Source organism: Eptatretus burgeri, chromosome 10 (genome assembly GCF_056783735.1).
Source record: "Eptatretus burgeri isolate ZD-2024b chromosome 10, Ebu_testis_v1, whole genome shotgun sequence".
Classification (NCBI taxonomy): domain Eukaryota; kingdom Metazoa; phylum Chordata; class Myxini; order Myxiniformes; family Myxinidae; genus Eptatretus; species Eptatretus burgeri.
The window spans coordinates 17,169,358-17,183,799 of NC_140970.1; the positions used below are offsets into that span (position 1 = coordinate 17,169,358).

The 14,442-nt window shown below is 43.1% G+C and overlaps 1 protein-coding gene across 41 annotated transcripts in view; it reads left to right on the forward strand.

Moving 5' to 3' along the window:
* Window positions 1-14,442, forward strand: part of LOC147018003 (sorbin and SH3 domain-containing protein 1-like) — a 329,576-nt gene that overhangs the window by 181,021 nt on the left and 134,113 nt on the right. For all 41 annotated transcript variants that reach the window (XM_085897162.1, XM_085897163.1, XM_085897184.1 and 38 more), the window contains 2 exons: window positions 1,977-2,112; window positions 5,831-5,980. In XM_085897162.1, the coding sequence (XP_085753288.1) occupies window positions 1,977-2,112; window positions 5,831-5,980 (286 nt within the window). The remainder of the gene's footprint in view (window positions 1-1,976; window positions 2,113-5,830; window positions 5,981-14,442) is intronic.

Genomic DNA, 14,442 nt, shown 5'->3' on the forward strand with positions numbered 1-14,442 from the left:
ACTATCAAACTGTTCTTCAGTTGTGTGCAAGGTGTTGATGACATTAAGGACAAGATAAGGAACCATTTCAATAAATACAAACTTATTATAGGTAGTCAGCATGGGTTTACCAAAGGTAGGTCTTGCCTAACAAATCTATTGTAGTTTGATGAAGTAGGTTCTGATTGGGTGGATGGGGGAATGGCAATGAACATAGTATATTGAGGCTTTAAGAAGGCATTTGATAAGGTACCACATAGGAGGTTTTGTCTTGCTGGGAGGATGTCCGTGGTGGGGTACCTCAAGGGTCAATACTAGGACCATTATTATTCATTATTTACATCAACAATTTGGATAATGGGATGAAGAGTTGGCTTTCCAAATTTGCAGATGACACAAAGCTTGGCAGTAAGGTGGCTAGCAAGGAATTTAGTGAGGCCACATCGAGAATATTGTGTGCAGTTTTGGTCACTACAACTCAGAAAGGACATAGCTGCCATAGAGAGGGTTCAGCACAGGCTACAAGATTGACCCTGGGTCTCGCTAGGCTCAGCTCTGAGGAGCAGCTGAAGGAGAGAGGGCTTTATACACTAGAAAGGAGGCAGTTACGAGGAGATATGATGGAGATCTTTAAGATAATGAAGGGAATCAACAAAATAAGTGCAGAATAATTGTTCAGCAAAGTAGACAGTGATAGAACCAGAGACAATAGCCTGAGAGTAAAGAACAGGAGGGTTGTTAGGCAAGGGTCTTTCACTCAGAGAGTAGTTAATGCATGGAATGGTATCACTGGAAAGGTAGTGGCAGCAGAAACAGGAGATAAGTTTAAATTGGAATTAGATAGGTGCATAGAAGTATTGGAGATAGAGGGGTATAGGGATTTTGGTCGGCCTTTTCGTTGGCTTGAGCACGGGTGATTCGTTGATGGCTGATTGTGTGCATGTGTACGGAGTGCTGTTTGTGGGGGTCTCATCAAGGGGTATTGTGTGGTTGATGTGTGTGTGTGTTTTTTTTTTACCCAACACCATCTTTACCCAAACCCCCTCTCCTGGAAAGAAAGAAAGAAAGAAAGAAAAAAAAACAGAAAAAAACTACAAAAAAAAGAAACACAAAACACACAAAAAAAGAGAAAACTTTTGCATTTTTCTTGATTTGGTCTGGTGTTGATAAATTGGACTGGTGTTGATGTGGTGCAGGCATGATGGGCCGAATGGTCTCCACCTGCATCTAATTTCCTTGTGTGTTCCTTATGTGTATAACCAGTGAAACCTAACGTTGCATGACCTCTTTCATCCAGAGGAAGGTCGACAGCTATTTTTGAATAAAAAAATTGACCACGGATAAAACCAGAAAATTGGCCTTCAGGCCTCGATTAGGTCTTGTGCTTATACACTGCCTGCATTCCCCCACCCCCCGGAGAAATCGAGTAATATGTATTGTGAAGAAGATAGGATGTTGAGGTTGCACTGATTTGTTGTCAACAACACAAATTTAATTAATATAGTGTTTACACGTGCGGCTGTTATTAATAAGATTGCTTTACACAGGTTTATAATAACACCTCTGTGTTGAGGCCTCGGGTGAGTACGTTGCTTATACACTGCCTGGGTTTTTCCCGGGAGTGATTGAGTGACATGTTTTGTGATTGTCATGCAGGAAATATTTAAATGCATATTTCATTGAATTCCCCCAAGCAATACGTACTTCAACTTGGAAACAATAGCTGCCATGGAAACATAAATTTGATAATTTGAAAAATTTGACCTATCAAGTGTTTTACATGATGGAGTGTTGTGCATAACAAATTTTTTTGAAACATTTTCTGAAAAGGACATTTTCTAAAATGGTTCTATAGGGTCTTTGGGGTCTTAATGGCCTTTAGTGTCTTTAGGGAAATATTTTCTGAGATGGTGCAATAACATGTCTTGATATAATGTTCTTTATGAGAGTGGAATACTTATTTGGGCATTTGCAGCACTGTTTTCTCCATTTTGCAGGAGTGCTTGGGCCCCAACAGAGATAAAAGTGGATACGCGTCGCTATCGTGCTGAGCCCCGCAGTATCTTTGACTACGAGCCAGGAAAATCCTCTGTGGTCGAACCAGGGAAGTCTTGCGCAGTTGAAAATCAGCCGGTGAGTCTCTGGACTAGACTGTCACGAATTACAACTCAAAACCACTAGTTTTAATAACCAATCCACATGAAAAGGTTCTATATGTGTAATATTTTGTGTTGTTGTATTATTTTTGGGGTGCTCCAGAAATTAACACAGACACAGTACAGTGGCATGCAAAAGTATTCACCCCTGACCAACAATGCCTCATTTAGATGATTTACGAATTATGTAGAAACAATTTTTCCAAATAAACTTTTTTTATTCATTACTGAAGAGATTAAACTAAACACTGTTATAGTTGAAGGAGGTTACATATCAGGAATACCTGCAAAAACCAAGTACAAATCAAAATTCACTGGTTGAAAAGTATTCAACCCCTTCAGTCAGTACTTGGTGGAAGCACCTTTTACAGCAATGACTGCTACAAGTCTTTTAGGGTAGGTCTCTACCAGCTTTACACAGTGAGATGGTGAAATATTTGCCCATTCTTCATGTGGAAATTGCTCCAGTTCTGCTAAGTTTGATGGGTATCGTCAATGGACTGCAATCTTCAACTCTCACCATAAATGTTGAATTGTGTTCAAGTCAGGACTTTGACCGGGCCACTCAAGAACATTTATTTTCTTCTTATTCAGCCGCGCCAGTGTGGCTTTAGCTTTGTGCTTGGGATCATTGTCCTGCTGAAATGGGAATCTCCAACCTAGTTTCAGATTAATGGCTGACTCAAGCAGGTTTTCATCAAGGATTCTCCTTTACTTTACACCGTCCACTGTCCCTTCTATTCTGACAAGCTTACCAGTCCCTGATGATGAAAATCAGCCCTTAAACATGATGCTGCCACCACTATGCTTGACATTAGGGGTGGTATTGACTGGGTGATGTGCAGTGTTAGGCTTGCGCCAGACGTAACAAGTTGAATTTAGACCAAAAAGTTCAATTTTTGTCTCGTCTAACCACAAAACCTTTCTCCACATGCCTGCAGTATCATTAAAATGTTTTTTTTTCAAACTCCAATGACTTATAGATGAGTCTTTTTCAGTATTTGTTTAGTACTTGCCACCTGTCCATCGAGGCCAGCTTTGTGAAGGGAACATGATATTGTTGATTGATGAACAGCTGCCGGAAATGGTGACCAGAAACGGGAGACAGCTGAACGCACAGTTGGACACCACACTTCACATTATATAACAATGAGCATGGAAAAATTCATAGGAGTGAGCATCCAGTGCGAAGAACAATCCTTGCAAACAGAGAACATAAAATGAACAGCAGCACAAATGTATCCGAAATGATTACTTAGCTTTTTGGAGGCAGGTCACTCAGAGGACCAAGACATGTAACCATGACCAGGAAACTGGAAACGGAAGGGACAATCAACCCCATATTTTCTTTTCCAAATACAAGCCCCTCTAATATGTCCCACAGTGGATCTCACCTGCTCCAGCTGGTCAGCTGAGCCATAACCCAATTTAAAATTGTCTCACCAATTCTACCAGCTATTCACCCTCCAGAGCACATATAGAGTTGCATGTGAAAGAGTGGAGCATTCAAACTTTTAGGTTATGTTGCAATTAAAACATTTCCATCCGAGCAAGGCCACAGCTTCACAATTATCTGGAATGTGTGGCCATATAACTGGGCAGCCAGGAGGTCCTACAATGAGGCAGTATAGGATTCCCCCAATGCAAAACAAAGTCTCAACTCGAGGAATATTCTGGGCTCCCCATTCATCTCACCCCCCAGTACCACAACAGCTCCTTTTGGTTGCATCATCACCAGAGGGGATCACCCATTGGCCTTATGCAACCTTGTATGGTCACCAGGGGTCCTCCTGCCCCATGACCGATCCTGAACCTCCTTCCGGCGGACCTCACTCTCAGTTGCATGCTGGGCTGCTGGTGGTGAAGCATGGCACAGTCCACATTCCTCACTCTCCTTGAGGGCCTGATCCATCTGCTGACGCTCACAACTTCCCGACCCACAAATATTACACACAATGCTGCCTCCCAAGTTGCCATTTACAATGCCTAAACCTGCCGTACCTCACTGCCACGGCCTACTCAGACACTAAACATGTATATAAAAAAACACAACCACAATTGATGGTATTATTTCACACAGAAGTACATTTTAACCTCCTCCACTCGGTCCATGTGGTGGCCCTCATGGCCACTCTTGCCCATCATCTGAACCAATTGCGTGACTCACCAGCATAGCCACAAAGCAAAGCATGGTGAGTTGTGGTAGTGGGAAAAGCTACATTTTGTTCTTTCTTGTTCGGCACTGGGGAGGTTGGTCAATACCAGCAGCCCTTGTTGCAGCCATACTTCCCTTTCTTTATGACAATCAATCCCAGGGTTCTCTTTCCAAACTTGAGGACTTGAGGGCCCATTAATCACATCAGACTATCTATGGAATGTTTTCTTGGCCTCTTTGGGCTTTTCCTAATCGTGCTTTCAATTTAGCAACACAACTTTCCACAGATGCTCTTGTTGGACGTCCGAAGACGGTACTCAAACCTCATCTATATGTTTTTTTCCGCATCCATCAACCAGCCCAGCATGGTGGGTCACCACATGCTGGGTAGTTCTGGAGTTTCAGGGAGAGGCTGCTGGACCACATGCCCAGGCAGTCACCTCCTCAGGCGCTCACTGGCCCTTGGGGATGCCACCACCAAGGCGTGGCCCTGCAACACTTCTCCCAAGTGATTCTCACGTCACATCTTTGCAGGTGTCTGGGGGGAACCACCGCAGGCTCCAGAGTTTGTGCCCTCCCCTCGGTGGTCCAGACGGCTGGTGTCCCACTGCATTAGGGATGCCCCACAACACCACCACTCGGTTTCCCATGGGACCTGGGCCATACGACACCCATGGTGAAGCTCCACATCTAAATCCTGCTTTGCCAGCCCATCGGCTGCCTGGCGCATCCAAATATCCATGTGGGATAATAATTTTTCGCAAGACTGGCCATATGAACTCTCATCACTACCACCACCCCCCCCCCCAACTCAGTGCGAATCCAGCATCCAGCATGTGGATCAACACCTTAAATCCCTCAGAAGCGATTGTTCTCCATTTGAAGGACTTTCACAATACTTGCGTTGGATGTTTTTTTTTTAATACCTAAATTAATAGGAAAGCATTGGAAGAATAAAAATGTTTCTTCTTAGACCAAATCATGTGGGACATTCAAAAGCTTCTGCGAATGAGATAACAATGATAGTCAAATGCACCAAAGAGTGTCCCAATAGTAACACAGATAGAAAATAAATTCTTACTAAATCTTATAATTGTTCAAATGGGAATTCTGAGAACAACAACTCACTTAATATGAAGCAAGTGCAATACTCTCAGAACAAATGATCAAGAAAGCATTCCATCTCATTTCTTCACTCAAGTTGGCAACAGAATAGAGAATTCTAAAAGCATGAATATAACTTTTTCCAAACCATTTTTTTTTGTAAGGATGCATTTTGCTCAAAGATGTGGATTTCATTTCCAGATAACTGGGTTTACTTCAACGATGAGTATATTAGCGATTCTTTCATTTCGCTGCATCCTCCAGCGTTTGCTGCATGTGCTCATCACTTTCGTATATGTGCTCATCACTTACATGCTTTCGTATAATGGATTGTATATGCTTAATGCACAACCTCCTCCTACCCACTTTATGTCATTCCATGAAGGACCTTTTTGTACTTTTTTACGTGAAGGACTCAGCCTTATGTTGCCCACAGCCCCGGGTGCCAGCCAGAGGCACATCCCTGCACCCCATTCCTAAGATCAAGGCCTTTCAGGAAGCTGTACCACAGGCTTGCATAGAAACCTTTCCAACCACGAAGTCAGGACAGGGTTTTTCGGAGCCACCTAAAGATTCTGCACCACAGGTAAGTTGGTTTTGGTGTGTGCATGATGAACACAAACTTGGCAAGCAAAATCAGGATGAAAACGATAAACCAACGATGAAAATTGGTACTTACTAAATGATTTATAGTATTTTGGTCAGCTGAAGCAAAAAAAGATTTCATAGTAAGAAGACCATAGCGAGTACCAATGACCAAGTGAAGTACCAAGTTAAGTACTAAAATTAATAAGAATTTCATTCTCATCTGAGTTGAAATAAATGATGTGGAATGAATACATTTTCATAGACTGCATTCCCAAAACAGTTTCATTGTCTCTGCAGTAAAATGTGGGTCTATCTATTTATTATGTGTGCAAAATTGTGGAATTTGTTAAGTCTCACCCTCACTCTTTTCTTTTTCAAACGTTCCCTTGTACCCCATCCTTAAGGCCCTGTCACACCTTGACGATTTAGCCAGCGTATGCCTGACGTATGCAAAATTTGGCTAAAACGCTGGCACACGTCGAATACCTTATGGGTAAGTTTGTATATGTTAAGAGCACGCTGGCATACGTCGTAGTACGCTGGCTTTTTTTTCGTAGTACGCTGGCATACGTCTTTGTATGCCGAGGTGTTAGACAAATTTTCCATGCTTGAAATTTTTTGACGTATGCCAGCATATGACGCACGTTCCACATAATGCTGGCCATAAGTTGTAGGCACGTTACGCGATCGTTGACACACGTCGACACACGTTACTTGTAACTTACTCATAAGTCGAAACACGTAGCGGTAATGTTTAGCGTACCCGAAACTTATTTCTAACCTATGAGTAACGTGTTGTAAGCACGTTACACGATCGTTGACACACGTCGACACATGTGACTTGTACGTTACTCATAAGTCGAAACACGTCGAGGTAATGGTTAGCATCAGTGTTCCAGACTCCCTGGTTTTTTTTTGTTTGTCTGTTTTTTTTTTTCTTCGGTATGACGGTGATGTTGACACTTCGATTTCTAGTGCGGTTATAATATAATATAATTAATAGGCTGCCGCTCAATAATTTAAACCATAACCGCACGAGAAATCGAAGTGTCAACATCACTGTCACACGGAAGAAAAAAAAAACAAACAAACAAAAAAAAAAAACCAGGGAGTCTGGAACACTGACGCTAACCATTACCTCGACGTGTTTCGACTTATGAGTAACTTACAAGTAACGTGTGTCGAGGTGTGTCAACGATCGCGTAGTTTGCCTACAACTTATGCCAGCGTATGCGGAACGTGTGTCACACCGAGTACGTCGAGAAATTTTCAACATTCTGAAAATTTCTCGATGCACTCGGCGTATGACGACGTATGCCAGAAAACTACGACGTATGCCAGTGTGCTCTTAAAGGCGCTGTCACACCTTGACGTTTTAGCCAGCAATGGCAACGTATAAAAATGTATGTAAAACATTGGCGTACGCTGAAGTTTTGAGGTTTTTTAAAGTTTTGGTCGTATTCATAACGTGTTGGTCGTATGCATAACATAGTAACGGGCACAGAACGTTTCGTTGTCTTATAGATAACTTATACCAACGAATGCTTAGCCTGTTGTCGGCGTTCACAACCTATACCCAATGATAGTTTAACTTAGGCATAGCGCTGCATGTATCGCCGACGAACTCGTGGCGTTATCTGTCAAAAACCTGCCGCACGCCGATTTAAATCATAACCGCCTGAAAATTTGAAGTGCCAACATCACAGTCACACCTTAACGATTTAGCTAAGTGTATGCCGACCTATGAAAAATGTGTCTAAAACGCTGACACACGTCGAATACGGTATGGGTAAGTTGTGTATACGTTAGGAGCACGCTGAAAAACGATGAAGTATGCTGTCATATTCCGTGGTACGTCAAGTACGTCATGAAATTTCAAGCATGCTGAAAATTTTACGACGTATTCGACGTATGGCTCACAAGTTCCGCATACGATGGCATAAGTTCTCGGCACGCTCCGCGATCGTTGTCACACGTCGGAGACACGTTATTTGTAAGTTACTCATTAGTCGAAACACGTCGAGGTAATGTTAAGCATACTCGAAACTTAATTTTTAACCTATGAGTAACGTGGTTTGAACCTATGAGTAGCGTGCATTGAACCTATGTGTAACGTGTCTCAAACACACATTGTCGTATGCAGACGAATTTGATTGACGTCTTCCGGACGACCACAGAACTTACTGAACGTGTTTCTAACTTAGATCTACCGTATAATGGCAATTTGGCAGCGTTTAGGGGAATTCGTATATACAAATGGGCTTCATAAGAGGAACCCGTCAGTGTTCCAGACTCCATGTTGAGTAGATGTCAATGTCAGTAGTATTACTAGTAGTAGTATTAGGTGAGCGTGTCAGTAGTAGTAGTAGTAGTAGTAGTAGTAGTAGTAGTAGTAGTAGTACTGGTAGTAGTAGTAGGTCCATGTCAGTAGTAGTAGGTGAGCGTGTCAGTAGTATTAGTAGTACTAGTATTTGGTGAGCGTGTCAGTAGTAGTAGTAGTAGTATTGGTAGGAGTAGTATGTCCATGTCAGTAGTAGTAGGTGAGCGTGATGGGGAGGGTGTGGGTGATGATGGATCCTCATTGCGTCCACGAATAGGAGACTACTTTGCACCATTGTTCGATGTTCTTTTCGGCTAATTTTTTTTTCTCATTCCCACGATGAACTATTTTTTTGTTTCAGTTTTTAAAGTATTCAAAATGACTTGGACAAATGCATAATGTACTGGCAATGAACACAGAACGCTTCGATAACTTATAGATAAGTTATACCAACGATTGATTAGCGTGTTTTAGGCGTCCACAACCTATGCCCAACGATCGTCTAACGTATGCATAGCGTGGCAGCGTATCGTCGACGATTACGTGAGGTTTTCTATTCATAGGCTGCAACTTCACTTTTTATAAATGCCTGTCACTCGCCTATTGTTTTGGGACGCTGGTGCTCGGCAATTGAAATCGTTTTCATTGAACGAGTTAAATCGCTTCCACAGCACTGCAGTCACGGCACCAACAGCAGCAGGCTCAGTGCCAGCCTCATGCCAGGCTCAAGCGAATCCCTGTAGAAGGTGTACTGCTTGGTTATCCTTGGACCCACTCTGGCTATTAGCTCGTCGAACATTGCTGGGGGCATTCGCAGGAAGTTGAGGAAGGATGCATAGTCCTCGTTCCAGAGTTCCTCCATGAGCTGGTCATATATGCCGTAATGGTGTCGCATCCCGATCCATGGTCTGACCCAGTTCCTTCTCCTCCTTTCACGTCTTCTTCTCCCTGCTCTATTGGCACGCAACTGGTGCAGTGTCAACTCGATGAGGTCTTGTTGATGTTCGAGGACAGGTCGGTATTGTCGTCTCAGCCTTGCCGTATCCTCCATCTCTCGGAATGACATGGACATGAACTCACCACGAAGTCTAAAAAAAAGACGGGTTCCTCCTGCGAAGCCCCTTTTTATATACCAATTCCCCTAATCGCTGCCAATACACCATTATACGGTATCTGTAAGTTAGAAACACGTTCAGTAAGTTCTGTGGTCGTCCTGAAGACGTCAAATATGTCTACATACGTATTTGTGCGTAGGACATGCTTTACAAATAATTCCCAAGCACGTTACTCATAGGTTACAGATAAGTCACGGGTACCCTAAACATTACTTTGACGTGTTTCGACGTATGAGGAACTTTCAAGTAACGTGTTGCGAAGTGTGAACAACGTTCGTGTAACGTGCTTACAAAACGTTACTCATAGGTTAGAAATAAGTTTCGGGTACGCTAAACATTACCTCGACGTGTTTCGACTTATGAGTAACTTACAAGTAACGTGTGTCGACGTGTGTCAACAATCGCATAACGTGCCTACAACTTATGGCAAGTGTAGCAGAACATGTGAGTCAAACGTCGGCATACATCGTAAAATTTTAAGCATGCAAAAATTTGAGGACAACCCAAAAGTACAACGTTTAAAGCCAGCGTACTACAACTTATGGCAGTGTTTTTCAGTGTGCTCTTAACGTATACAAAACTTACCCATAACATATTCGACGTGTGCCAGCTTGGTTCAGCAATTTTTTCATACGTCGGGCATACGCTGGCTAAAACGTCAAGGTGTGACAGTGGCTTCACACTTCGATGTCTAGTGCGGTTATGATTTGAATCGTCGAGCCACAGCCTATTAATAGCCTACGACACGTGATCGTTGGCGATACGCTGCCGCACTATGCATAAGTTGGACTATCGTTGGGCATAGGTTGTGAACGCCGACAACACGCTCAGCATTCGTTGGTATAAGTTATCGTTTGTGATTAAAACGTTCTGTGTATGATACTAATACGTTATGCATACGTCCAACGCGTTATTATATGCCCAAAACTAAGAAAAACATCAATAGTTCAGCGTACGCCAGCGTTTTACATACATTTTGAGACCTTGCCATACGCTGGCTAAAACGTCAAGGTGTGACAGCTCCTTTCCTTCAGTCAATTGTTTTTCTCCCAAACCCACGACTCCCTCAAGCCCTCCCCCCCCCACTCCCCTACTCCCATACCCACCCTCACTCCATGTTTAAAGCGAGATTCATGGAGTGGGTTTCACGGTGCCAACCAACACCGATCCAACTCTTATATATTTATTGACTTATTATTTCAAAATATTAAAGAGAAGAATATGTAAATACGTAATATTAAAAAGGACTATATTTTCCTTTATGTAATCCCTTAAAAAAAAAAAACATATATGTATGTATATATATATATATATATATATATATATATATATATATATATATATATATATATATATATATATATCTTCTATATATTACTTGAACTCTTCTTGTATATATGTATATATGTATGTTCCTGAAATACAGCCAAAACGGTACAGGATAGCGCAAAAATTTGAGGACCACCTTACTCATCATTCTCCTGTGGTATCAAGTATCACGGTATCAAGTGCAGTATCAAGTTTCGTTCAAATTGGGCAACGAAAAAAATTATTTGAAAATCAATTCCCGATTCACTGAAGTACTCTTCGGGAGTATTTGATCAATGCAAGCAACCTCAACGGTATAGTTTGGTGGAGCTGTCTATTTTTTATTATTTTTTTTTTTTGAAATTATTTTTTATCAACCGCTGTCAGAACGAGAACCCAAAAGGTTCATGGGTCATCTTGTATGTATGTGTATATATATATATATATATATATATATATATATATATATATATATATATATATATATATATATATATATATATAGATAGATAGATACACACACATCCCCTTCAATAATTAGGTATTCTTTTAAAATACTCGTGGGCCCATTGGTCCATCGGACCAATTTTTTATTGGTCTTCATGGTGTAATAGAATACCTGCCTTTCATACTGCTCGAGCATTAGCATGCCTTTCACCAAGCCCAGATGTGCTTGGGCCAGGGCGGGGATTATTCGTTCTTTTTTTGTATACCTTGTCGAGGCTCGTATGAGAGCGAACACACAACGCACAGCAAGGGGGCATGAGACATGATGGGCGGGAGTGGAAGGGACAAAACATTGGGGAACAGACACATTAGGAGATCTGTGGAAGGGAGAGGGATGGAATGGGGAACATGGGGAAAAGAATATGGACATTACAGGGACTTTCAGGAAGGAAAGCAGGGGAATTGAAGGAAGTGGGCTTGGGTGGATTATTGGGGGTAGAAAAGATCGAGGATTTGGATGGGGGTGGTGAATTTGGATAAGAGGTGGTGGTGAACAGCTCTTTCGAAAGCCTGGAGGGAAGAATGGGAAAGAATTGAGTGAGTGAGTTTATTCCAAAGGCGGGAAAAAAGAGGAATGAAAGAGTGAAGGTGAGCAGTGATTTGTGATTTTGGTAGTTTTACCAGAAGGGGGTTGTTGGGGGACCTTGAACACCCTGTGGAAATGTGGTGGGGACAAATCGCAGAGAGAGCAGGGGGGGGCAAGGCTGGAGAGGAGACGGTAGAAGACAAAAAGACCACCGACCAACCTGCGGTGTTTGAGTGAGAGGCCCAAAGACTCAGCTTCATTGCGGGAGATGCCGATGATCCTAAATGCCCTGGTTTCGACAGTGTGAAGCCAAGAAAGGTGGGAGGCAGGAGCACCAGCCCGGAGGGGAGAGCAGTACTCCATCAGGCTACGGACAAAAGCTTTGTAAGTGGTCAGGAGCTCAAGAGGGCCGAGGAAGGACTTTGCACGACGGAGGATTCCCAGTCGGCGACTGGCTTTGGAGGCAAGGTTGGAAATGTGACTTTCCCAGGAACGGTCATGGCAGATAGTGAGACCTAGAAGCTTGAAAGAAAAGACTTCTTCCAGAGGATTGTTGAGAAAGTGGATGGGTGGGTTTTCTAAACGGTCTTTTCAAGAGACATAGTGAGAGTGTGAGATTTGTCCGGATTGAAAGACATGTTCCACGTGTTGGACCAGTTTGTGATTCTATCCAGATCTGCAGTGAGCGAAGAAGCTGCTGCTTGCCAGTCTGAGGGATGACTGATGGTACGGCAGAGGGTGGAGTCTTTTTTTTTTAATTGCCAAATTATACTATGATTAATATTGTTGTTAATATTATTGGTATTCATAATATACACTGCATTACAATGTTATCATTTTTGTTGTTTCTTTTTTTGTAATTAAAATGCCATGCTGTGGAAGGACCTATTAAGCTGCTCTCTTCTTCTGGGAATTCTTCCGGATTCTTTGAAGTTAATTAGCCTAATCAACTCAGGAGATCACGTCGATCATTTTGGTGCATCACCTTCCACATCAGAATGCTCCAGTAGAACTCCACAAAAAAAAACATGACACACACACACACACACACACACACACACACACACACACACACACACACACACACGCACACACACCTCATCCATTTATCATAGTCTTAAAGAGTCTACAGGGTCTTTTCTGGTCTTGTGGATCTTTTGGGTCCTCTTGGTCTCATGGGTCTTCTGGATCCTCAGGAACTTTTGGGTCCTCAGGGACTTTTTGGCCTCAGGGAATTTTGGGTCTTTTGGTCATCGGAGTATTTTGGGTTTTTTGGATCCTCAGGGTCTTTTGGGTCTTCAGGGTCTTTTGGGTCCTCAGGATTTTTTTTGATTTTTTTTGTCTACATTGTCAAGGCTTGTATGAGAGCTAACACACAACGAACAGCAAGGGGGGCATGAGATAAGATGGGCGGGAGAGGGAAGGACAAAAAAGTGGAGAACAGAGACATTAGGAGATCTGTGTAACGGAGAGGGTTGAGGTGGGGAACACGGGGTATACAAGATGAACATTACAGTGATTCTGCGATTTGTCCCAACCACATTTCCACAGGGCGCTCAAGGTCCGCCAACAACCCCCTTCTGGTAAAACTTCCAAAATCACGAATCACTGCTCATCTTCACTCTTTCACTCCTCTTTTTTCCCGCCTTTGGAATAAACTTCCTCACTCTATTCTTTCCCATTCTTCCCTTCAGGCTTTCAAAACAGCTGTTCACCACCACCTCTTATCTTCCCCCATCCAAATCCTCGATCTTTTCTACCCCCGATAATCCACCCAAGCCCACTTCCTTCAATTCTCCTGCTTTCCTTCCTGAAAGTCCCTTTAATGTCCATCTTCCCCTCGCCATGTTCCCCGTCCCATCCCCATCCCTCTCCCTTCCACAGTTCACCTGTGTCTGTTCCCCAATGTTTTGTCCCTTCCACTCCCGCCCCTCTTGTCTCATGCCTCCTTGCTGTGAGTTGTGTGTTAGCTCTCATACGAGCCTCGACCAAGGTATACAAAAAAAAAAAAAAAAAAAAAAAAAAAAAAAAGGACATTCAGGAATGAAAGCAGGGAATTTGAAGGAGGTGGGTTTGGGCTGGATTAACAGGGGTAAAAACGATTGAGGTTTTGGATGGGGGGAGAGAAGAGGTGGTGGTGAACAGCTGTTTTGAATGCCAGGCGGGAAGATTGGGATTGAACAGTGAGGGAGTTTATTACAAAGATGGGGAAAAAGAGGAATAAAAGAGTGAAACTGAGCAGTGATTCGTGATTTTGGTAGTTTTACGAGAAGGAGGTTGCTGGAGCGCCCCGCGTAAATATGGGGGGGGGGGGGGAGGACACAGAAAGAAATAGAAAGAAAGAGAAAGAGCAGGGGGGCGATACCAGAGAGGAGATGGTAGAAGACAGAAAGACCACCGACCTGCCTGCGGTGAGATAGTGAGAGGCCCAAAGTGTCAGCCTCACCGCGGGAGATACCAATGATCATAAATGCCTTGGTTTCCACAGCGTGAAGCCGGGAAAGGTGGGAGGCAGGAGCACCAGCTAAGAGGGGAGAGCAGCACTCCACAACGCTGAGGACGAAAGCTTTTATGTGGTCAGGAGATCATGTGGGCCAAGGAAGGAATTTGCACAATGGAGGATTGCCAATCGGTGACTGGCTTTGGAGGCCAGGTTGGAAATGTGGCTTTCCCAGGAAAGGTCA